The 25,834-nt window shown below is 34.6% G+C and overlaps 1 protein-coding gene across 2 annotated transcripts in view; it reads left to right on the top strand.

Moving 5' to 3' along the window:
- Positions 1-414: 414 nt before the first annotated feature.
- Positions 415-25,834, top strand: part of LOC128224489 (synaptotagmin-1-like) — a 60,385-nt gene continuing 34,965 nt past the window's right edge. The window contains exon 1 of one of the 2 annotated variants that reach the window (XM_052934336.1): positions 415-1,132. In XM_052934336.1, coding sequence (XP_052790296.1) covers positions 466-1,132 — 667 coding nt within the window. In that variant the 5' untranslated portion in view covers positions 415-465. Of the gene's footprint in view, positions 1,133-21,273; positions 22,047-25,834 lie in introns of those variants that run through there. The other variant, XM_052934337.1, reaches the window with a different exon arrangement.

The following is a 25,834-nucleotide window of genomic DNA, read 5'->3' as shown; positions in this document are numbered from 1 at the left end:
CCCATTTACAGTCCACGGACAGTTTAAACAATGCCGGTGACCTTTCGTCGAAATTATGCATGAAACGTTATTGGCGACAGACGATTAATTCAACAATAAAATCCGGATAATCTGCAATTATTTATGGCATGTAATTTTCCTCTGAACTCATGTTTCGTTGATGCCAGAAATGCCTGAAATTAATAATTCATCACAGATAGAGAACAAAAGATAACAATTGCCATGGTATATGTAAATACATTTGGTTTGTTGGAATATAACACAAGGACTTCTAGGGTTGTACAACAATTGTTTGGAATGTCAGAATAGTTCCATGCTTTTCATTTTGTGAATATATTTCGACTTTGCCTAATTGTATGGTCACTGTTTTGTGCTTTTGATTTCATTTGAAGACAAATAAAAGGTTTGTTATTTTCTAATTGCATTTGGTGCTAGTTGATTTTGATAAATTCAAGACATTTTACAATGAATTCTGAAAACACTGAAAATCGCGCTGTGAGGGCAACGATGTATTTAGTTTTCCCAGCTATTTTGGTATCTTTGTTCATAATATTGCTGTACATTGTATGTTCGCGGAAACGGGATCTAAACTGGTTTGAAAAATCAACATTAGAAGAAAAACACAAGTTTCTAAAAGGTAAAACGCTTCGAAGACCAAGGACCAATGTTACATTTGCTGATGAACTTAACACTTACTGCGATGATGGGGATCATTCCGATGACAAAAAAATAGACTTGCATAAGCCAAAAGTGATAAAGCCGCAAAAAATGCATATTCTTCATAATTTTCATGACAACAGATCTAGTTCCCTGCGGATAGAAAATGAATACCATAATAGTAGACCAAAAGGCGGTCATGACAAAGAGACATTTTGGGAAGTGTTAATGAAAGGATTAAGTAAAATAACGAACAAATTCGTGCCAAAAACGAATGACAGTAAAGGGGGAGACCATGTTGTAGACGACGAAGAAAAGACTGAATGGATTATCTACTCCCGAAATCGAATGGGTTCTGGTCCTATATCACCCATTCCTGAATATGGTGAGGAAAGATTCTGGGTTCCCGCCACGATTTGGGAACGAACCCGATCACACACCAGCTTTACAGCCGGAGAGCCAGTTCGGAAGGAAGGTTTGTTATTTATTTTAGTGAATGCAAAATAAAGCATTTTTGAATGCCAGTGATAAACTGTAGTGCTAAATGTATTGCTACGCCACAATATTTAAAAAAGAATAACATAAGCTCAGCGAAGAAATATGGTTATGGTGTAGGTCTTAGTCTCTAGAAATAGTGAGTTACAGTCCCATCGGAAGCACATTAACATGGTCTCTTGAAATTTAACATTGATGACACTAGTATCTGTTTCTAATCGCGAAGCTTTTAGCAGTTTTCTCAAGCGAGCTCAATGAGCAAATAACAATGCAAGTAGAAGGTCGATCTGCGCTCATACTTTCTGGTAAAATAAATAATAACAAACACCCAGGTGCCTTTCGAACGCCATTCAGTAATGTATTACTTATGTTAGTCTGGTGAAATTAAATAAAGGGCATGGTACCATACATGAATGGTTCTGTCCGAATTCATTTGGTTAATTGAAATCGGAACGCTATAAGCATGGTCTCAGGGAACCTGTCATAGTCTAAAATCTAATTAGATGATACAATTTTAATCTCAAAAAAGTTAAACATTTTACTTTGAAAAAATGCCATGTTTGTCATGTTTACTTTGTTCAATATATTTGCAGAACAACTCTTGTCGGAACAAATTAGGTCAAATGTTTAACATAAATGTGTCGGAGTTATAAAACAGTTATTCGCCCCATGGCTACGAACAATTACGTACCTGTTTTCTTTGAAAGTCAGTGGAGAAAACGTCCAAACCATGCAACAATAAGTAGACAACGAGTAGTGTAACATATTGGTCGGATTTGTCTTTCTTTTAAAATTTATTTCAAAAGCTTGTAAACATTGATCAATTCGTCTGATATTCAATGAAAATTTCAAATCATTGTCATGGGCATGGTGTCGTTGCAATCGCTGTAAACGTCGGTGCGTACGAACATTGCAATAACACAAACAGTTTTCAACGAACGTAGTATGACGTTGTGCTCACATGCTGCAAGTGAAAACACGGCTGTGGTGTAATTGCTCTGCTATGCCCAATTCTATGAATAAATGAACCTTACCATAGCATAATATATGTTCAACACAAGTGACAATATATTCATATTAATTTAGGTTCCCAACCCTGGATTTAGTAATTGTTGGGTTTGTCCTCTTGTTAAATTTAAAATAAAACAACAACCGATCGCCGATGCTCTTCCCGCGGCGCGCTTTTTTCTATAATGATCTTGATTACCACATATTTAAACATGTTCGGTATTTAACAGCTTAACAAAGATTTTCTGAGAAATGTGCGTTGCATGCGTGGTTAACAACTACACGGATATTGTCTCTTATAATTCTTGCAGAGGCGTCTTTGTCTCATTGTGAAATGCTAATAAATACTGTTCCACAAGCGCTGTAGCCAAAACCGTGATACGGCATGATCTTGTTTAATAACTCTTGGATAAAACGACAAACGTCATTAATCCAACTAAAGCCTCTGACTTTGGGAACATATGAATACATTGCTTGATTTATGTGGGTATTTGTGTCTCTGTATTAGAACGTGCTTTTCTCTCTGTATTTTAATATGTATTGAAAATCAATATGGAAATGATTTAAACATTTAGGTGGACCCTCTAAAACTTACGATAATTAGGTAACCTAAACCAAAAGTCAACATAGATTTGCTTAACCATATTTGATTACGTATAACTCTCTTCCTATCGATATGTAAAGAGCCCTTAAATATTTAATCAGATGTAAATTTCCTTTGTTATTAATTCTTATAAATACTTTAAGAGCACAGTAGAATTTCCGATTGCTGAAACTTAATGTTTTGTTTTATACAGATAAGGCTTACATTAGGAAATGAGTGACATTGTTCGATTGAAGAAATATAATTGTGATGGTGACGGGTTTTTTCTATGGAGGATATTTTGCGTAGCATGGGACTGAGGTAGAAATGACCTTTCTTAATTGTTTATGTATATCAAACTTCCATAAAAGACAGCAAGTAACCAAAAAGTGTGAAACATGTATAGTTAAAGCCATTTTAAGAAGATACCCATTTTCTAGAACAATACAATCTTCTTCTTTTTTGGTTAAAATATGTTTTAGGACAACAGGATTACATTTAAATGCAATAAGTACTCCAAATAAACTATTCATGCGATAGAGATGATACACACTATAGAACATACACGTTTAAATTAAAAAAGGAAAACGCTGTCCAGATTTTTAAAACGAACCTTATTAGACTACCAACGTGGAAGTCTTCGAAATTTAAACATGGTGACGACCCTTGGGTATCAAAATTAAACTTGGTGAGTGTTTCGTCGTTAGTTGTTTTTATTGGATGTGTCAAACACATACTTATGTGCAAGTGTTTATCGTTTAGTGACAAAATGCTAGTAAAAGCTACCGGACTTTCGAGGAAAATCGCAGCTAACTAATTAATTAAGATCAATAAGGTGATTGGTCATTCAGTAATTGGTTTTAAAACATATATGATATCTTTCATAGTTGGTTATGTGATTGCCGCCTAACGAAGAAAATGTACGCATGTGTCTCTATTATAAGTAGGCACTGACATGAAATGGGCAAACATAGTGTGTTTAGAAAATTGCAACTGCGGAACTTAATAAGGTTTTGAAACACGACCTGTACGTGTTCTTAAACGAATAAGTAAATGCATGTGTAAAAGTCCACTTCACTTGTACTCATACTTCCTTGGCGCGCCGTTACTAGCAATAATCCCATTAATCTTATTTTCGTTTAAATCATTATTAAAAAATGTGCACAAACCTGAATGACGTAGTGCACACAACAAAATACAAGTACCGAGTCCGTACAAATAGTGTTTCGTAACCTGTCGATCACAACTCAATTTAAAAGAACTTGCCTCATAATATCTATGTCAATTGGTGAGTGTATCAGCCTTATCCAATATAATTTGATTGATTTAAAGTACATTGTTTATCGTCTATTATCCCAGTAATTTAATCTGTTTTTCCAGAGACGATGCGCATGCGTGATAAAACATTAGGTTTCTCGAGAGAAAGTCTATAGACATTTCAGAACTTCAGAGAAATCACTTAAGAAAATTGTTTAAGATCAGTCTTCAGAATTTGCAAATATACCAATCATTATTCTAATCTAAATTATTTTAACTGATTTAACATATAGCGTTTACAGTAGCGTTATCTATATTGTATATATATTGAAGCAGCATTAGTGGTAGTAGTGGTATAAGTGATAGTTAAAAAATGGTTCTTGTGGTGCTGGTGCCTGCGATGGTGGTTGTAATAGTATTATTAGCATTAAGAGGAGTAGCAGTAAGAATATAAGGAGCAGTAGTAGTAGTAGCAGTGGCGGCATTAGTGAAAGTAGTGTAGTTGCTGTTGTAGTTATATTAGTTATAGTGGCAGAATCAGTAGTGTAAGTAGAATAAGTATTACTTATAGGAGTGGTAGTTGTAGAAGTGGTAGTAGTGATGGTACCAGCAATGCTGGTTTTAGAAGTCGTATTGGTATTAAGAGTATTTAAATACGAGTATTTGAAGAAAATGCAGAACCAGTAGTAGAATCAGCACAATGATAATTATTGATAAGGAGAATAATCACGACTAGGCTTTATTTAAGGATTGACTCTTATTTTTCGTGCGTTCATGCAGTATCAACGCTCGACCGTGACTTTGAAAATCCATGGAGCGCGCTAAGAATCAATCCTTATATTTTCCCATTTTTGTTACTTAATTATTTGTGGTAATAATGATTTTCGTTGTACTAATCTTCGAGCTTGTCATGAATTTTGATTTGTGTTTTATATATGCATGACCATGGTTTTTATAGCAAAATTCCGCCTATACAGGTCACAAAAGGTCGACTGGTTTATTTAAATTGAGCGCAAATTTTATCGTACAGAAACCAAGACTGCGAATGTAAATATTAAAAAAAGACCCATATTTACATTAAACATCCTAGCAAATAAAGCAATGATTATCCCAGAAAAAACTCCGACGAAATATGACAGGAAAACATGTTACACGTGTACCATAGGATTTATGTATGCATTGACTGTTAAAAACAAATGACAGGAAAATATGTTACATATGTACCGTAGGCTTCATGGATGCATTGGCTGTTATTTTACAACTGATTAACTTACAATTTGCAGCTTTAATAGTTCTAGTGGGACATTTATACGGGGTCGGTTATTGCGTAGGAGGACAAATATTCCCTTGAAAATATCATCCTTAATTTTCCAATTATACTCTTGTATTTAATACGCTTCTGAAAAGTATATTCTTATTTATTTTTTTAAAAGCTTGAAATGGACTTTTGGGAAAATTCATACTCTATCAATTCCATTTATGCCATTGCAGTCATTTTCGTTATGATATTAATGAAATCTTTTTCTATATTTTGATCGTTTGATAGCACCTAAAACCAAAAAAACCCCGCCATTTTAGTACGAAACATTTAAATATCGACGTCAAGTTTTATTTAGAAAACCACAACTACAGAACTAACAGGTAGTATTTATCAGAAAACGATTAATTGTCGATTATTATTATCTACTGTACCATACTGCCTGAATTTTCTACTATCAAAAGACCACTGTTACCAAAATTTTGCAAATACAAATGTTATTTGCCTATTTAATTAAAAAAACTTGTAATTTTAAAGTGTATTTTCCGAGCGATTTAATTCAACAAGTAAAGGGAATCTTGACATAAATAAGTACACATAGTGCACGGTTTTAAATCCAGAACTTAAGAGACATTTGATAAAAAAAACACACATAACAGAAAATTACTTTCTAAGATTGGTCTAGGATGGTTATATTAATACTTGTTTGTGAGACGATTTGAACATTTTGATTTAGCTTAAACTTCGTCTGGGGTAATTGAATAGGAGAGTGATATTAAATAAAAAAAGAAATGAAGCATATTAGAAAAAGTATCCTGCGGGTAATAATCGGAACATAGTCGTCTGATTCTCCCTTAACTTCATTGCATTCTGTAATTCGTATTATACCGTAGACCAATCTCGTTTTACCCGCCAGCAGTAAACCGCCTATGTGAATTTAAATTAGAAGTAGAAACAAACTTAATAAAATGACATCGTATCATCCTCGATAGCCCCTGTTCGCGCATCACAATACATGTTGCTTAATAGGTTTCTATTTCATCACAAATAAACATTTGTCCATTTCTTTATTACCAAAAAAATCATTAAAACGAATCTTGGTCGTTTGATTTCCTTACGATTCTTGTGCATCGTTAATGGAATGTGTAATAGGATGGGTGCTCTAGTAAGAGAACATGTGTTTCGTCGATGCTGAAGTGTTAACGAAGTGTGGATCGTGTGTGCCTTATTGATATAGGAACGTTTATCGTAGGTGCCGAAGTGTTATCGGAACGTGTATCGTAGATGCCGAAGTGTTATTGGAACGTGTATCGTAGGTGCCGAAGTGTTATCTGAACGTGTATCGTAGGTGCCGAAGTGTTATCGGAACCTGTATCGTAGGTGCCGAAGTGTTATCGGAACGTGTATCGTAGGTGCCGAAGTGTTATCGGAACGTGTATCGTAGGTGCCGAAGTGTTATCGGAACGTGTATCGTAGGTGCCGAAGTGTTATCGGAACGTGTATCGTAGGTGCCGAAGTGTTATCGGAACGTGTATCGTAGGTGCCGAAGTGTAAACGGAACGTGTATCGTAGTTGCCGAAGTGTTAATCGGAACGTGTGTCGTAGGTGCCGAAGTGTTAATCGGAACGTTTGTCGTAGTTTCCGAAGTGTTAATCGGAACGTGTATCGTAGGTGCCGAAGTGTTATCGGAACGTGTATCGTAGTTGCCGAAGTGTTATCGGAACGTGTATCGTAGGTGCCGAAGTGTTAGCGGAACGTGTATCGTAGGTGCCGAAGTGTTATCGGAACGTGTATCGTAGTTGCCGAAGCGTTATCGGAACGTGTATCGTAGGTGCCGAAGCGTTATCGGAACGTGTATCGTAGTTGCCGAAGCGTTATCGGAACGTGTATCGTAGGTGCCGAAGCGTTATCGGAACGTGTATCGTAGTTGCCGAAGTGTTATCGGAACGTGTATCGTAGGTGCCGAAGTGTTATCGGAACGTGTAACGTAGGTGCCAAAGTGTTATCGGAACGTGTATCGTAGGTGCCAAACTGTTACCTGTATTGTAGGTTCTGATGTGCCATTTAAACGTGTATTGTGGATGCCGTTGTGTTACCGAAGTGTGTTTCGAAGGTGTCGTAGTTTAATCGGAACGTGTATCATATATGCCGATTTGTTATCGTGAGTGCCATAGTGCAATAAAGAGAATATCGTACTTGTCGTACTGATATCAAAACATGTTCTGCATGTGCCGAGGTTTGAACGAAAGATGTATCATTTGTGACAAAATTTTATGGGAACATGTTGTGATACAACAACATTAGGTTTCTCGAGAGAAAGTTTATAGACACTTCAAAACTTCAGAAAAATCACTTTAGATTGTTTTAGATGTATCTTTAGTGACAAAGTTTTATAGAAACATGTTTCGAAGGTGTCTTCGTGTTATCGGAACGCGTATCGTAGATGCAGAATTGTTATCGGATCGTGTATTGTTGTGTTTAAGAAGTGTTTATCGTAGGTGTCGAAATGCTTGTGGATTTTTTAAAAAATGGTGCCGTTGTGATAACAAAATAAGTATCGTGTGTGCCGACATAGCCTCTTTATACGCTGCATACTTACATTATGCAACTTGACAAGTCTACATGGACGCATTGATTGTTATTTTATATTCGCAAAACTAACGTACAATTGGTTGCCTTGATTGCTCTTTTGGGGAAACGATTGCTTAGTAAATGTTCATATACAATTTATGACATATTTGTTTTAGGTAAAATTTAACAATTTTATTCGGGTATTTTCCTCGTTTGTTTCGTGGTTAAAACATTAAATATTTTCTCGTTTGTGTTATTGAAAGTTAATTTTGGCCTTTCGGAAAAATTCATGTTATTATCCTTCAATGAGAGTATTTACGTGGTTCGTTCACATTTGAGAAAAATAGGCATCAGGTTGCATAAAGAAATAAGAAAACACACGATTGTATCTCTAAGACATAAAAGCATCGAATTGAAATTTACAAGACTTTTTTGTATTTTGAAAATTACATCAGCAGAACATAAGAGCACTGACAGAAAACTAATATAAAAGTTCTTGACCATCTGCATACAATAGTTTTTATTATAAATTACTTGTTTAATACAAACCATGTACATTTGTTACAAAAATGTGGCTTACACAAATATTCCCATTTACATAAAATAAATCACAATCTTTATAGACTATTACCCGTATAACTTAATACCATTTTCTTGAGACGATGCCGATGTGAGATACGGAAATTAGGTTTCTCTAGGATATTTGGATGTAAACTGGAGCTATCACAGAGGCCGCTCGAAAACAGGGAATGGTTTATGCGACGCGATCAATTTCAGATCACCTTTTAATAACTAAATGGACATAATTCTTGTTAGAATGGAATGTACACAACAGCGGACCAACATAACTATGCAGTTTCACGAGTATATATGTTTTGTATTATATGCGACAAAAGAGAGCTCAGAGTAATATCATTACCAGATTGGTAAACTAAATAAATATAAAGTGTTTTATGATGTACTTGGTCGCGAAATATAGTTGTTCTTTCTTATTTGATCAGGGGCAATGTCTCCTTAATTGAATGTGTATGCACCGGATGATACATAACTTGTACTCTTCTTCTTGTTCTTGTTGTTGTTGTTGTTGTTGTTGTTGTTGTTTTCTTCTTCTTCTTCTTTGTCTTCTTCGTCTTCTTCTTCTTCGTCTTCTTTATAATTGTTCTTAAACAGTATTGATGACTTAATCTATTCTAGAGTTAACTTTGTCTCTGTCTGTAACTAAAAAACGTTTGATAGTTTTGGCGCAATATAAAATCGTAAGGTACAACGTTTTGATTGCGGGGTTTATTTGCAATAGTTTTTCTATATATTCTTCTTTTGATAACGCTAGCAATGCAATCTAAAACAAATCATCGCATCAAAATGGCATAGCTAGTTTGTATAACATAATTCACTATAAATGTATGAAGCGGTCAAAAGAACTCCATTGTTATCGGCACCGTCTTTTAAATTTGATGGGGATTATAATCTCTAAGCATTCAATTTCTAGCATACTGTTATCCAATAATGTGAAAGCTAATAATACTTCTTTAAAATAACTTTGTTTCCAATATGAAAACTAAATCAAGAAAACTTAAACATCGTTCTTCTAACAGAACAATTCAATAATTAGTTATATTAAAATCAGTTTGTTGCAATACAAAACCAGACAAATAGTTTTATGGTACAATACAGGTTTTCCTATAAACAGTTTAACGTTGTCATTCCAACTGTTCAAACAAAACTCCAGGGGACAACACTTCTGCTATTTCACAACTCACAGAAACAAGCGAGTGATGTAACTTCATGGTCGTATTAGATGCCTTTGAAGTTTTGTTTTTGTTTTGTACTTTAAAACACTGACTCACATGTATGTCTCTGTTGCATCTTAATTTACAAATCCTGGAATATTAAATGCCAATCTTACTAATACTTAACGATTTTTTTCTGGCCAAAAACCTAAAATAATATTATTTTGTTATTTTATTTCTTAACTTCGTTATTGTTTACGTGTGTGTGTGCTGTGTTTGAAAGCCCATGCGTTGTTGCATTTTCATTCACATGTTGTTGTTTTCTTATGAGTGCAGTAAGTATTACAGTAACTGATAAAATGTCTCTACGCTATGTCCATACCTTAGACGATTCTTCAATAATCAATCAAGTTTGTGCCTCGCTCGTTTTTTCGCTTGTAAGCCTTATTTATCTCAAAAAGAAAAACTACATGTCATCTCTTATTTAAGATTAAAGTACAACATTATTAAACGTATGTACATAAGCAAATAAAATGGCATAAGGTTCCAAATCAATGCATCAATCGGAGCAATCAGCCATTTTCCTTCGACAATAACCTCAGATGTATATGAACGGTTCACTGTGCTTTGCATTTAGCAACGGTGCAAGAAGATCGCTTAGTAATCTCAAATTAATAGTTAAGCATACGGACTCATAGGAATGTGCAGCTATACACCGGAAATCATTTTGAACTTAGTAATATATTATACATTACAATAAAGTGTTGATTTTGCGTACTTCTTTTTCTATAATACCGGCATACTATTCGTATGGTGGAGATGGCCGAGGTGTTCCGATATACAATACATTTCACCCCAGAGGTCAATTCAAGTTCGTCGACTTTAATAGTTATAGCTCTCTGCATTGCATCAAGTACGAACATTTATGACAAACATGTTTCTGTGTGGTTGAGTAAAACGAGTTGTAATTGGGAAAAAAAAGATTAGTTTAAAATCAGTTCTAGTGTGGTGACACGAAACATTCGATTCAAACTTAAATTTTTTGGATATGTATCAGCAACAAAAATCGACTTTCCATATATAGTTAGAGTTGAAGTTTTGCACTCTACAGAAAACTGAGCTGGCGTACATCGGCCAAAGGCAAACACAGCGCAAACGCTAACTTTTACTACGGAAAGTATGCCTTGGTGGTAAATAGACTGCCTGGAAAATACTCTTGCGACTATATTTCGATGCATACGTCTAAAACTATAAACTTTAAATCAATGATCAAACTTAAGAAAACTTCTCGATTGTCATTGGCTCGCACAAAAATGCAACCACCAAGTATATGCTTCCTTTTACAATTGACACCAGTTGAACAAGTAAGCCTAGGAGGAAATGAATACTGACTAAATAAATTATATGAAACTTTTTTGGGTCAGAACCGATCAACGTAATATCAACGACCAGTAAATTTGGAATAGTGAAATATCAGTACCGCTAACGGGCAGTGTTGGATTGCTTGTCAATCGTGGTAGCCACTATTTTCACCACAGCGGCGTCCGTTTTCACTGCAAAATTGGACTTAATGTATACTTTTGGCAGAGCTATTTTATGCAATCTACTTTGGAATGTTACTTTGATATTCTATCTATATTGAAATTCATGTAGTGTATAGGGATTACTGTTTTAATTGCCTGATCTGTAGGCGTTGCTTGCCTATATCATAATCTCCATATGATATCGCACTAGACCGAATGATGAGTTTGTTCTATCTTACCTTAACCGAAGGGAAATGAAACAATCAAAAGTATCAAGCAATTAACAAGTCTTTTTATTACTTAAAAATATAACAATTGATTTCTGTACATTATCTTTTTAAATTCGGCGATAAAATATCCTATTTATTTCAAACAGTATTGTTGAAGTCGGTTTGCAAATGCGCACTAGGCTACTGTATGGTATGGAATAAGAAAACACAGTGTGTAATACGGATATGTTCTATTTTCCTTATATCTCGTTTAAACCGTGCACTATATTGTACGGAAATTTAATCTTTATATAGAATGGCTATTATGAAGATTTAATAATCTTTTATTTCAATGATTTTTTTCAAAGTATTCTAGTTAAAGCGTACTCAACGGATATACTGTGGTAAGATTACGTGAAAGCTGGTACTCAGGTTATATGCCAAACAAAATAATCACAACAGTATTATGAAGGAAGTGTGTCTGACTATTAGCATTATGATTCAGACGAGAGGACCGTTGGCATTGTGTTGTAAAGGAGCACAATATAGACAAGAAAAAAGTTGATACATAGCATCAAGTCGGCGCAATGGAATTAGAAGAAAAACGTGCATGCAGATAACCAAAAATGTTTATTATATCAATGCTAATATGTTTTGTGTTGGGTGTACATATGCTCGGAGGACATTATGGTTAATAATATTGTTACAATAGTTTAAGCCCGGAATTATAGATATTATGTGGGGGGGTTTCCAAGCTAATCCTCGGTTATAACTAAATTATACCAAAATGATACATACGTTTATTCGGAAGGGTCTACTACATAGATTTTAATAGCATTAAATTCACCTTTTATTTGTACCGGCATGTTATGTGAATTCCTTGCCTTATATATTGTATAAGTGTTTGTAACACATTTCACTCATATGAGTACATAGAAGGGAATAAAAATACTATACATCGAGAGGGAATTATCTGGAGTTCACTTCGAATGACGTTTTCAAAACAAAGAATTTAGCTGTACGTTAATTTTTCAAAACTCGGCATTTTTGCTGTCGCCAAGGGAGATTACTGCGTAGGAAGTTTACAAACATAAAGGATATTGTAATAGTACCGTGTAACCTTCATCTTTATGGGCGGAAGTTGGTATCAATCGGAACACCTCGGCCTGTATCTATCTCGGAGATGGCCGAGTTGTTATGATTGAGTAGGTATTTAAAATCAAAATTTTCGAAGTGATAATCAGGGCTATTATAATTTTAGGTTTCATTATCAATTAAAGTGTTAAGTTTTATAAAAAAAAATATACTAAACTTGATATTTTACCATGCAATGTGGAAAATATTGAAAGCACCTTTCTGCAATTTATGAACTTGTCCCTTAGTTGGAATACTTCTTAAGTCATATCAAATATAGTCGGCGCTCTTCAACCAATGAAAATATACGTGGCCACAATTTTCTCGGTTTGAAAAGCGCCCAAATATTGCTATCATTTTATCTTCTGTACTCAGATTTTATTTTCAAATTCAAATTAGTTAAATATTATAATGCATTAAAATAAAACAAAAAACATCCATCAATGTTAACCATTAATGTTTCCCTTTAACATGAAATATGGTGCTATAAAAGACAGGTATCGATCCAGAAAAAAACATCCAGGGGGTAATAAACGGTGAAAGATGTCAGGAAAATATGTTGCAAATGTACTTAGGCATAGCGATGTACGTATTCATTGCTATTAACATTTTCACAACTGATATACTTACAATGCGCAGCTTTAATAGCTAAAAAGGGAAGCTGTGTTATTCAGCATGTTCTCTTGTAGCTTTTTTATATTGGATATGTGTTTCCCGATAAATGTTTTTTTCTTTAAATGTTTCGTCCTTCTTTGCTGTTATTGTATGTATCAAACAGGCTGTTGTGCAAATATTTATCGTTTATGTTATTGAAAGCAAATACTAGCCTTATGGCGAAATCCATGTTATTCCAACTGATTAAACACGGTAATTCATCATGGTATATCTTAGAATTAGAATCACCGACGTGAAAGTGGCAACAATAATTGCATAGAAATAAATACAACTGCCGGGGTAACATGTACTTTTCAACAGGATGTTATTATAACTACTTAAAGATATGTATACTTTGCATTCACTATTATTCACTACAAAACCTGATTAATACAAATTTATATGTCAATTGGTTATTCAACTGTGTCTTAAACCATTTAAATAAAATTATGTGGATTTTATAGCCCATTATTCCAGTAATTAAATATATTTCCTCGAGACGATGCCGGCGTGAGATATTAAGTCAATTAAGTTCCTCGAGGGAATCTGTTTATAAATGATTCTTTAAAAAGAAATCTGATAAAAAATAGAACAATAGGGAATACACTTTTCTAGATTGGTTTAGTAAGTCCAATTTACAAATATACCCATAGTTGACCTACAGACGAAATGCAGTTGAAGAAGTTGAAATAGTAGCAGCAGTAGTAGTAGTAGTAGTAGCAGTAGCAGTAGCGGCAGTAGTAGTAGTAGTAGTAGTAGTAGTAGTAGTAGCAGTAGTAGCAGTAGCAGTAGCGGCAGTAGTAGTAGTAGTTGCTGCTGATGCTAATGATACTGCTTCTGCTAGTTCTTCTTAACATACCACTACTCCTCCTTCCGATGCTGCTATTGTTGCTGTCCTTCCCCAACTGCTACTGCTACTACTACTACTACTGCTACTACTACTACTGCTACTGCTGCTACTACTACTGCTACTACTACTGCTACTGCCGCTGCTACTACTACTGCTACTACTACTGCTACTGCTACTATTACTGCTACTACTACTGTTACTGCTACTGCTACTACTTCTACTGCACTTCGTCTCTAGGTTAATTATCGGTATATTTGCAAATGGGCTAAGCTAAACCGAACAAGAAAAATGCTTTGCTTATTGTTTTTTTTATATTCTATCAGATTTCTTTTAAGATCAGGAATTGAAACCAAAATAGTTGTACTCATTTATATACAGATTCCCTTGAGAAACTGAATACATTTATCACACACCGGCATCCTTTTGAGAAAATAGGTTGAATTACTGGAATAAGGGCATATAAAAATTCACTAAATAAGATTAAAATATTTTAAGACTGTTGAATAACCAATCAACTTATAAGTTCGTCTGGCTATTAGTTTTTGCACAATGATTAAGACTAGGATGAGAGGACCGTTTGCGTTGTATGTCAGAGGGGAACAATATAGGTTACACTTGAAAAAAGGAAAGAAAAATGGTGTGTGTGCTGTTGTTATTTAATTTTAATGCATTATTATGTTTAACTCATTTGATTTAAACGATCAAATCAGAAAAGCATATTATGTGTGCACAGTTAAAAAATTAAGCCTTTATAAATGGGGGTTACAGTAAAAAGCTACGTGACCACAACATTGCTACTAATTTATCATTTGTACCCAATCATTTGCTTTTATATCATGAAATTCAAATGAGTTAACATTATAATGCATTAAAATTATATAGTTGCATCCATCAATTGTAACTCTAATATGCCCCTTTAACATGAAATATGGTGCCATAAAAAGATATGAATCAATCTAGAAATAACATCCAGGGGGGTAATGAACGGTGAAAGATGTCATGAAGATATGTTGCAACCGTACTTTAGGCAACACGATGTACGTATTCATTGATCTTATCATTCGCACAACTGATTAACTTACAATGCGCAGCTTTAATAGATAAAAGAGGAAGCTGTGTAAATCAGCATGTTCTCCTGTAGCTTTTTTATATTGGATATGTGTTTTTCCAATAAATGTTTTTTTTTAAATGTTTCGTCGTCTGTTGCTGTTATTGTATGTATCAAACAGGCTGTTGTGCAAATATTTATCGTTTATGGTATTCAAAGCAAATACTAGCCTTCCGGCGAAATCCATGTCATTCCAACTGATTAAGCGCGGTTATTCAGCATGATATTCGTTTCAACTTTAAACACATTCTTCTTCTATTATATATGATTATGGGTTAGCAACAAATTGTAAAATAAAGAAGAAGAATACTGATATATTCGTGGTGATATATCTAGAATTGCTTATGATATTTATTTTTAATGAAAATAGTACATTGCGCATTTTGAATGCTAAATTTGACGGCACACACACACACGCACGCACACACACACACACACACGCAAGCGCATCCCCCTACCCCACCCCCATACACACGAGGAAATAACATCTTATTGAACATATACGCAATAACTAACTGAATAAAAAACTAACGTATCAATAGTCAAAATAGTATCAAATATGTGCATTTTTCCTTTTTAAGAAGTGCATATTAGTTGTGTTGTGTTCCGGCATAGGTACAATACATAACAGTTATGTTTGCATGCGTGAGAATGTTCTTACGGGGTGTGTAAGCACCGAAATGTACTTGCTATGCAATCAGATCTCAAAATATGCACAAGTCTGATTCGGGTGAAAAGCTCCTGGCACCACAGTTTGCACAATATTGAAACGAAATAGTAACCAGCCTACAGTAGAAGTGTTCTTACACGGTACCACATTCTCCGATTTTCGAAATATGTCCGTTAAATGAAATTATCAAATAAAATATAAATCATACTCACGTTTGTTCATGTAAACATAGGGCACAGCTCCACCACGGAAGTGTCGACAGCTCTTTTTCTTTGCACCACCGTAAAGTGGTGGAGCTGGCGTTTACATGCTGTGTATAAGTTAAGCTTTTATCCTAACACAGAATTTGTAAAAAACGTAAATCAAGAATAGTTTGACGATTCACTTTAGAATTTTTAAACAATGGGGCAGTTTGAAACAGTAACTTTTAATTCAGTAGAAAGAAGTATGGACGAAAGCCGAAGTTACTATAGAAGCATGAGCATAAGATTGTCATTAAATACAAATAAAATGATGTGCCAATAATAACCATTTTACGGAAAAAAGTTTGGAAGAAATTACACATTCGAGAAATATGTTTTGGGCATTTTATATTCATGTTTTATAATTCATTTGTAAATGATTATTATATTAGGCCAACGGCTAGTGTGTGCTGATACTGCCAATAAACTGAAAGTAAACTGAAGCTGTTATAATAATGTCCGAAGGCGCGATGAAGCTTATTTAATTGTATACCTTAGAATTAAAATCACCGACGTGGAATTGGCAACAATAATTGTATAAAAAAAATACAACTGCCGGAGTTACATGTACTTTTCTACAGGATGTTATTATAATTACTTAGAGATATATATACTTTGCAAGCACTTTTATTCACTACAAAACCTGATTAATACAAATTCATATGTTAATTTGTTATTGAACTGTGCCTTAAACCATTTAAATCAAATTAAGTGCATTTTTATAGTTCCTTATTCTAGTAATTCAATCTACTTTTCTCGAGTTATGTTTCTCGTGGGAATCTGTATATAAATGAGTACACATATTTGGTTTCAATTCGAGATCCTTAAAAAGAAATCTGATAAAAAAATAGAACAGTAGGGAATACACTTTTCTAAATTAATTTAGTGAGGTCAATTTGCAAATAATAGTAGTAGTAGTAGAAGTAGTAGTAGAAGTAGCAGTAGCACTAGTATAAGTAGTGGTAGTAGCAGTATCAGTGGAAGTAGCAGTAATATGTGTCGCTGTAGCAGTAGCAGTAGCAGTAGAAGCGGCAGCGACAACAGCAGGAGCAGCAGCAGTAGCAGTAGTAGTAGTAGTAGTAGTAGTAGTAGTAGTAGTAGTAGTAGTAGTAGTAGTAGTAGTAGTAGTTAGTAGTAGTAGTAGTAGCAGCAGCAGCAGCAGCAGCAGCAGCAGCAGCAGCAGCAGTAGTAGTAGTAGTAGTACTAGTAGTAGAAGGAGTAGTAGTAGTGGTGGTGGTGGTGGTGGTGGTGGTGGTGGTGGTGGTGGTGGTGGTGGTAGTAGTAGTAGTAGTAGTAGTAGTAGTAGTAGTAGTAGTAGTAGTAGTAGCAGCAGCAGCAGCAGCAGCAGCAGCAGCAGCAGCAGTAGCAGTAGTAGTAGTAGTAGTACTAGTAGTAGAAGGAGTAGTAGTAGTGGTAGTGGTGGTGGTGGGGGTGGTGGTGGTGGTGGTGGTGGTAGTGGTAGTAGTAGTAGTAGTAGTAGTAGTAGTAGTAGTAGTAGTAGTAGCAGCAACAGCAGCGACAGCAGCAGTAGCAGTATCAGTTGCAGTGGCAGTGGTAGTGGTAGTGGAAGTGGTAGTGGTAGTGGTAGTGGTAGTAGTAGCAGTAGCAGTAGCAGTAGCAGTAGCACTAGCAGTAGCAGTAGCAGTAGCAGTAGTAGTAGTAGTAGTAGTAGTAGTAGTAGTAGTAGTAGTAATAGTAGTACTGTTGCTGCTACTGCTTCTGCTGCTGATGCTAATGATACTGCTTCTGCTAGTTCTTCTTAACATACCACTACTCCTCCTACCGATGCTGCTATTGTTGCTGTCCTTCCCTGGTAGTGGTAGTGGTGGTGGTGGTGGTGGTGGTGGTGGTAGTGGTAGTGGTAGTGGTAGTGGTAGTAGTAGTAGTGATCATGTATTGATCTTTACAAAGAAGAGAATGCGCTTTGTAGATTCCTTTTGGAAAGTAATCGATTTCCTTTTTAAAATGTCGATAAAGTATCATTTGTATACACAATTCATTATCAGTTGAAGATTTTACTTATATCTTTGTGACCGAAAGCAAAAAATGATACATATTAATTTAACGAATCAAAATTGCAAACATTTGCTTTTTATATAGTTATTGGTTGTTGCATTCGCTCTTTACTATAGAATGCTATGTCTTATCATTAAGTATTGTGAAATAAAGCGATAGTGTTTTGACTCTGCGTAATCTAGGTATTTCTTCTTGAATTAAAATAAATTCTCTTTTAAAGGCTGTCCAATTATTTAAACAGAGTATGTATAGATCAATCAATTGCTTTAAAACCTATATTGATATATTTCTCTTGGTGTCAGTGTTTGCTTTTATATAATCAACATTAAAATAACATGTTAATAAATTAGCGCTACATAAAACCTGTTTCAATGCCAAATGTAATTCCTTGCATAAACATTTCATTTTCAAATTAATTGGCAATAATTCTTTTTCCGTTTTAATATATTCATACGAATACACAGCATTGTTAAATTTTCTAGTTTTTAGTTTTGAACTCAGTCATTATGTAAGAAAACGCTTTTACGCTTTCAGTATTTGAAGTAATTATTAATAACGGATATATTGGACACGGTTTGAGTTTTAAAAACGCTATCCGAATCATTGCGGTGTGGTTTACGGAATAAGTCTGCATTAACATATCTTAATATGTATTAGCATATTTAAAAAACTATGCAAACGTCAGTGGTTGTGGAATAATTAAGATAATATGAACTTTATTGAGACAGTGGATTTGAATGTATTATGAACATATATAGATGAAGTGAATTTATTTAGTAAGTCTTTGGGTTATAACGACAATTTATTCAAATAAATGTTAGGCTCATTTAAAAGCTGTTGATATGATTTGAATAATTCTAACTGGTACGAGTTTTTTTTATAATATATACACATCGTAACTCTGCAAGAAATGCTCATTGCAAAAAACAACAACATTTCTCCGTTTCCATCCTAGTGGCAGTAGTGCAATATTCTCGCTGTATTTCGCTCTTCCGACGTTACGTCATACAAGTATCATTACGCGATGTTAAAATTACGTCATAAAACAAAATAGTGCGTCTTGAATTTAAAACCAACTTGAGTCGAATATCAACTCCCGAATAAAAACGCAGTACTAATAACTCTATTGTGTAAGGCTACACCAATAATGGCATATACTATTATATTAACCTGATTAGGACAGAATAGACAAAATATTCAAACATTCTTCTCATAAACGTGACTCTTTTATGTGTGTTTTTCCTGCGTCTCGATAACGCCATCCGCTGTAACAATTATCAATGTCTGTTAATTATTCGTAAGTGTACTTTTGTGAATTATGAATCAAACATTACATCAAGTCAAACCTGGTACTTCACACCACATGTCATTTTTTTCTAATTATAACAGAAGAGAGACTTAAAAAAGTTATGCTTACTTCTCAATTCTGTAAATATGTACTTTAAAGCTGCACTCTCACAGATTTACCGTTTTTACAACTGTTTTTTTTATTTTTTGTCTTTGAAAGAGCAAATTTTTGCGTAAATATCAGCAAACCAATGAAAAAAAATTGCTGACAAAAGATCGGATCGCAGACTTTCATATTTCCGTTCGAAAATTACTGTTTTATGCCTTAAACCGTTACTAACGGTTTAAGAAAAATGCATAAAACATCAATTTTTATACAGAAAATAAAAATCTGCGATCTGATTTTTGTTAGCAGTCTTATATAACTGGTTTCCATGCTTTTCGCAAAAAAATGGCTCGTTCCAAGACAAAAAAATGAAAAAGTTGTCAAACCTTTCAATCCGTGAGAGTGCAGCTTTTACTGCTAGTAGAACTAATTCTTGAGATCTCATACTTACAAATATTGATGTATTTCTTTGTAATTATCTGTCTACTTGCTGGTGTGTGTGTTCTTGAACTCATTATATTACCAAATGTGTCTGATGCGCAAGTAAGCGTGTCATTGTATCCAGGCGCCATTGGGGATAATGTTAACTTGTTATGTCAGGCGATTCTCTTACTTCTCTTGAAATCATATATTTTACATTTTATTACAACCATATGCCCACAGCGTATGTATCTTACAGCGTAAATTCTTTAACGGCGTAATAATTGCCCATAAAACATGATAAACATGTCCTCAAACTGCATTGCTTTATACAAATGAGCAACACGTTTGTATTACCATTTACATTTTCTTATTAAGTAATGTAATAAATTTAGGTATATTTTGACCGTTAAAACGAATTATATTTGTTCATATATAGTTTCAACAACTAACATTCTAGAATAAAATGAGATTTATCTTCTGGTACATAAAGTGGTATTGCAACTTGTGTGTTTGTGCCATTTACCAACTTCTACTTCTCACCTATTGTGCAGATACTCTAAATCTTGTTAGAATTCAATGTACATTAAAAGCCAATGAAATTGCAGATAGTCAATCATTAAGTATTAGGCTTAATGTTTAAGAATTTCAACTTTCGCGTTTAAAGGTTTTTAGAATGTATTCTACGTCAGTTAGATGACCTGAATTCAAATTTTAATGATTAAGAAGGGCTCGTCCGATACGCTCGGCATTCCGCCCATTCTTAATAATTTAGATTTTTTTTCTAACTATTACACAAAGCATTGCTATATTTCAATTTACTAACATATGAAGGCGTATTGAAAGAATAATGTCTGCGTATAATAAACAAAAATACATTATTGATACAGATATCGCAATTTCTATTTTTGTCCTTTATTCAAATTGAATTTTTGCGTTTAATGTCCGATCACTAAAAAAAAATATATATAATATTTTTTTCTTTACATTCAACCGTTCAAATTATACCAATACTATATGCGGTCACCATTTACCCAAAATTCATTTTATTAGTGCATAATTATGCACCCTGATTGTAGTGGCATGTGCAGTATCGATCTGTACTCCCGTTATGCGATTCTCTAATGATGTTTTCAATTTGTGTTCACAATATTAACAAGTCTCGCGAGAACCAATGACATTCATTAACACAAAACTGATACTATAATTAATGTTGCTAATATGAGAAAAATACCGCACAATGATCGCTGCACACTTCCATTGATGCTCTATCGCTGTATCAGCATGTACGAATACAATTCCGAGAAGCCACAATAAAACGCTGCCACTTGATTAACCTAATATGACTTTCCACTATTGCCCATAAAAGGGTAGCGCAATATATAAAAAGCCGTATGTCTCACGGCTTACGCTATTGTGCTGTTGGTGGCAACAGCGTCGCGCTCTCTCTCTCACTCACTCTCTCGCTAGCTGGATTGCTGTAAATATTCGCAATTTCAGTGAAGCCAATCTCAAATAGCTTTGACACCAAAATACAGCGGTTATAAAGTTGTTTTAAGCGCTAGCAAGTTTAGAAGTTTCAGATGGAGTTATTCTACAATTCATAATCATAGCAAATATAATCCAGAGCTGAATTCAATTGATATCCTAGATCTAAGAAATGAAATATGGGTATAATTTGATTGAATTGCTATCTAATCAAATGTAAGAAAAGGAACTGAGTTAAACGAATGGTTAACTTAATCATACATATTTGAAATCTTGCTGCGTATTACGCAGGACTCAGTGTTATAACTTAAAACGGACATATATCAAAACTAGCTGCGTATTACACTGGACTACGTGTTATAACTTAAAACGGACATACAACAAAACTAGCTGCGTATTACGCTGGACTACGTGTTATAACTTAAAACGGACATACAACAAAACTAGCTGCGTATTACGCTGGACTACGTGTTATAACTTGAAAGGGGACATACAACAAAACTAGCTGCGTATTACGCAGTTCGTACTACGCAACACTGGAGGTTCTTAAAGGATTACGGAAACTAACGACGCGATTTAAATCATCGTCGGAAAGGGAACCGGTGATTGATAATGAGACAAAAACGGAATGGATCGTGTATTCCCGTAAACGCATGGACTCAAGCCCCGGATCACCCGTGCTTGAAAATTGTGAGGAAAAGTTTTGGGTTCCGCCGGCGGTGTTAGATAGAAAACGTGCTCAGAGTCTTGTGCCGACGACAGAAAGTAATGGGGACGAAGGTAATTATGTTGGCTAGATTCTGTTAGTTTTATAAATTCTTGAAGCCTTGCTCGATTCGCAAAAAAGCTCTTGCGATTTTAATCATCGGAATCGAAAGAAGCATAATTAAACAAGAGTTTACGATTTTTACAACAAAGAAAATACCTTAATTGATTACTGGTCAGATCAGGACAGTCAGCTTTATGCTGATCAAGTGACCATCGATCGTTGGAATGGACGCGGTTGTTGTTTTTCCGAGCAGTAATTGTTTTTTATCAACTAGAACTGTTTGTCATGCCATTTGTTTTTAAATAAAAGACAGCCTTACAGTGAAATAAGGGTAACGCTGCCTATCGCAATTATATAAACCTTTAGTTTTAGAAGCGACAGACACACTGTGTTTATTGTCGTTAACATACATAAAACATTTTATTGACAAAACAGTATATGTATCATGATATGTAATATCAACATTGTCACAATGATTCCTTGCAATAACTTATAATACGGATAACAATAACGTATAAAAAAAAACTACAAAAATAATTTTAAAAAATGTATAAAGGCGATATAAATATTTATTGTAACAGAATAGTTTTGGAGGGTAAATCTGATATAACAATGAAAAAATCTAACCATTGTAAGTTATTGATGAAAAAAGTCTTAACACAAAAGATTTGTAGATTAATTTATTTAAGTATAGCTATACGTTTGCATGCAGTAGAAGAAATAAACGATGAAAACATGAGATATGAATAATTTCAAAGGTTAAACCTATTGTCAGCGGTTTTTGTAGCTCTTGGCTGATCACTGCTTGTTACCTGATGCAGTTACTGAATATGACAATCAAATACATAATTTACGTGTAAACTAGAACATGATTTAAGTGAAACGTTTTAGTATACCGACATTATAAAATAGGCTACGTATATTCCATTACGATATTTGTTTATTCGAGAGGTAAAGATTTTGACGGACCAAAATATGTTGATAAAACCTTCAACGTGGTTTAATTGGATATTTCATTTTTTTAAATATAGCTTTACTGACTATAACTCTATTTTCACGTGTGAACCTTTAAGTTTTAAGCCTACACTTTCGCCTCTTTGCACAAAGATTTGCTTAATTACTAGTATCGACTGCGTATAATAACCTGGGGATAAACGGACGGATTCTACTTGAGCCTTAAGTTCCATTAAGTCATAAATTGGTTGTATTGAGTGGGTTATATAGCGTTAATCGCGCCAAACACTAAGTAAGTTATCATTTTTGGTCTGCTCTGATGTCTTTAACCAAAAATAAACATTAACTTTTACTGAACTGTCACTCGAAAGCTATCTTACCATTTTACATACTAGAGCTGCACTCTCACAGATTGACCGTTTCGACAGTTTTTTTTTATATTTATTTTTGTCATGGAATAAACCAATTTTTGCGGAAATGTCTGGAAGCCGGTGATATAAGACTGCTGACAAAAGATCAGTTCGTACTTTTCATATTGACGTACGAAAAATAATAGTTTTTTTAACGTAAATATAAAAACTAGGATCTGATATTTTGTCAGAAGTCTCTTATTACCGGTGTTCAGACATTCATACAAACAAATGGTTTATTCTTAGATAAATAATAATTATAAGTGGTCAACATTTTCTTTTGTCCAATGAGAAGGGAGTATAGTTCTAATTTTCCAATACATTTATTTCAGTAAATCAGCACTTAGCCGTAATTGATTCAGATCAGGTGAAACATTAGATATAAACAGTGTGAATGGCAGATTACAAACTTATATGTAGACCACTAAAAAGTTTAAGGTTGTTAGTATGTACTATTCAACAATAATTATTTACAATAATTTCAGCCAATTGAATATCATATCGAGACTATGTATGATGCCATATTCGAATGCATTTGTAATCAGATTTAGATACAGACATACACACTGGATATATCATCTAATTAAGTGCCGTTTTCCAAATTATGACAACTATCTGGATGAATCTAGCGTGAAAAGTAGTAACCATGTTATAGTTACTGTTTTGTTTTGGTCTTTTTAACGATTAAGACGGCATGCCTGGTGCAGCCAGAACAAAAATAGTTTCACGTTCTATTTCAGTAGAACAATACTGTCAACTGCATCTATTTACGTAAAACGCAGTATGTGCCATGTGTTTACGTATAACCAGCCATAACAAAAGGATACCGTATTCATTTTTGGTCTTCTAAACATTAAGTTGGTAGGCCTGGTGGGGGGGGGGGGGGGTGTCCGGGAACGACTTAGTTGTTAAGAAATAAAACAAATGCTATCCTTTATTGATGTTGAGCGCAAAATGCATCTATACAAGCCAGCGCACATGTGCGAGATCTTAAATAACACAATTAATAAAACCAATTAATGAGTTATGCTTGATGGATATTTAATGGTCAGAGTGCATCCAAATAATTCACTTTGAATCTGTCTGGCGATCCCATTGACGGAGGCATCAACGGAACACTAACACGGCATTACTCGCAATGCAACAACCATTAACAATACGGCCAATATCGCAATAAATGGACTAGCGAATGTGTGGGCCTATATGCAAACACAATTACGACTTAAGTCTAATTTAAATACACCTTAATTTCAAGAATTTCCTGGTAGAAAAAAAAACACGCACAAAATAGCCGCAAGGCTTTGGAATTAATTTCTGCAATAGATTCATTTTTCCTTGGGGTATTATAAGTTGGGTTTGCCAGATTCTCATATGAGATAATTGAATTAATGAGACCATTTGCGATACCATATGGAACGTCATTCATTAGGCAACACATTTTTGTGACACGCAGCGAGTACGACCTCTTTACCCTTACCCGAAGGGTATTGCTGTTTGCTAGGTGAGCTCAAAAGGTTCACGGTTATGACAATTTTATTTTATAAAAGTACCATTGTGGTTGCTATCGGTGATGGATTGATTTTGCAAGCACATTAGCCGTATCTGCTTATTCATTTTTTATGTTTATTGTACAATGCTTTACTATTTAGTATGACGAAAACTGGTTTATTGCTAGAAAGAATCTTATTCTGAATTAAAAGAAAACATAACTAGGTTCTTAACACGTTTATCCAAGTAAATGTTCGCCTTATGCAGACAATATCGATTACATGAACAATAAAAAGTGCAATAAAGTCGGTGCTATTGGTGTTAGCATTACTTAAACTAGTATATGTAACACATCTGCCTTAAAAGTCAACCTGTTTATTGTTCGTATTTATTGTACAATGCTTTTCTATTAAGAATGACAAATAGTGTTATATTAGTTTAAAATACAACCGTATTCTTAATAAAAAGTAAACGTTACTAAGTCCGAACTACGTAATTGTTCTAAGGTCTTAACATAATGATGACAATTCGGCATTAAATCGATTATATCGATTAAAGGAACAATGACAGGTGCGTAGCAGTCGCTTTATCGTTTGTACGTTTAGCCAAACATCTGTGTTCATATGTTAGTACCTATCGAGTGACGACTCTGTAACGAACCGCTGTGTACGACTGTCAGTCCAATCAGTTCCTATCGAGTGACGACTCTGTAACGAACCGCTGTGTACGACTGTCAGTCCAATCAGTTCCTATCGAGTGACGACTCTGTAACGAACCGCTGTGTACGACTGTCAGTCCAATCAGTTCCTATCGAGTGACGACTCTGTAACGAACCGCTGTGTACGACTGTCAGTCCAATCAGTTCCTATCGAGGGACGACTCTGTAACGAACCGCTGTGTACGACTGTCAGTCCAATCAGTTCCTAGAACCGTTGTGTACAACTGTC

The sequence above is a fragment of the Mya arenaria genome, chromosome 17, assembly GCF_026914265.1.
Source record: "Mya arenaria isolate MELC-2E11 chromosome 17, ASM2691426v1".
In the NCBI taxonomy this organism is placed as follows: domain Eukaryota; kingdom Metazoa; phylum Mollusca; class Bivalvia; order Myida; family Myidae; genus Mya; species Mya arenaria.
This window is presented reverse-complemented; position numbering and strand designations above follow the sequence as displayed.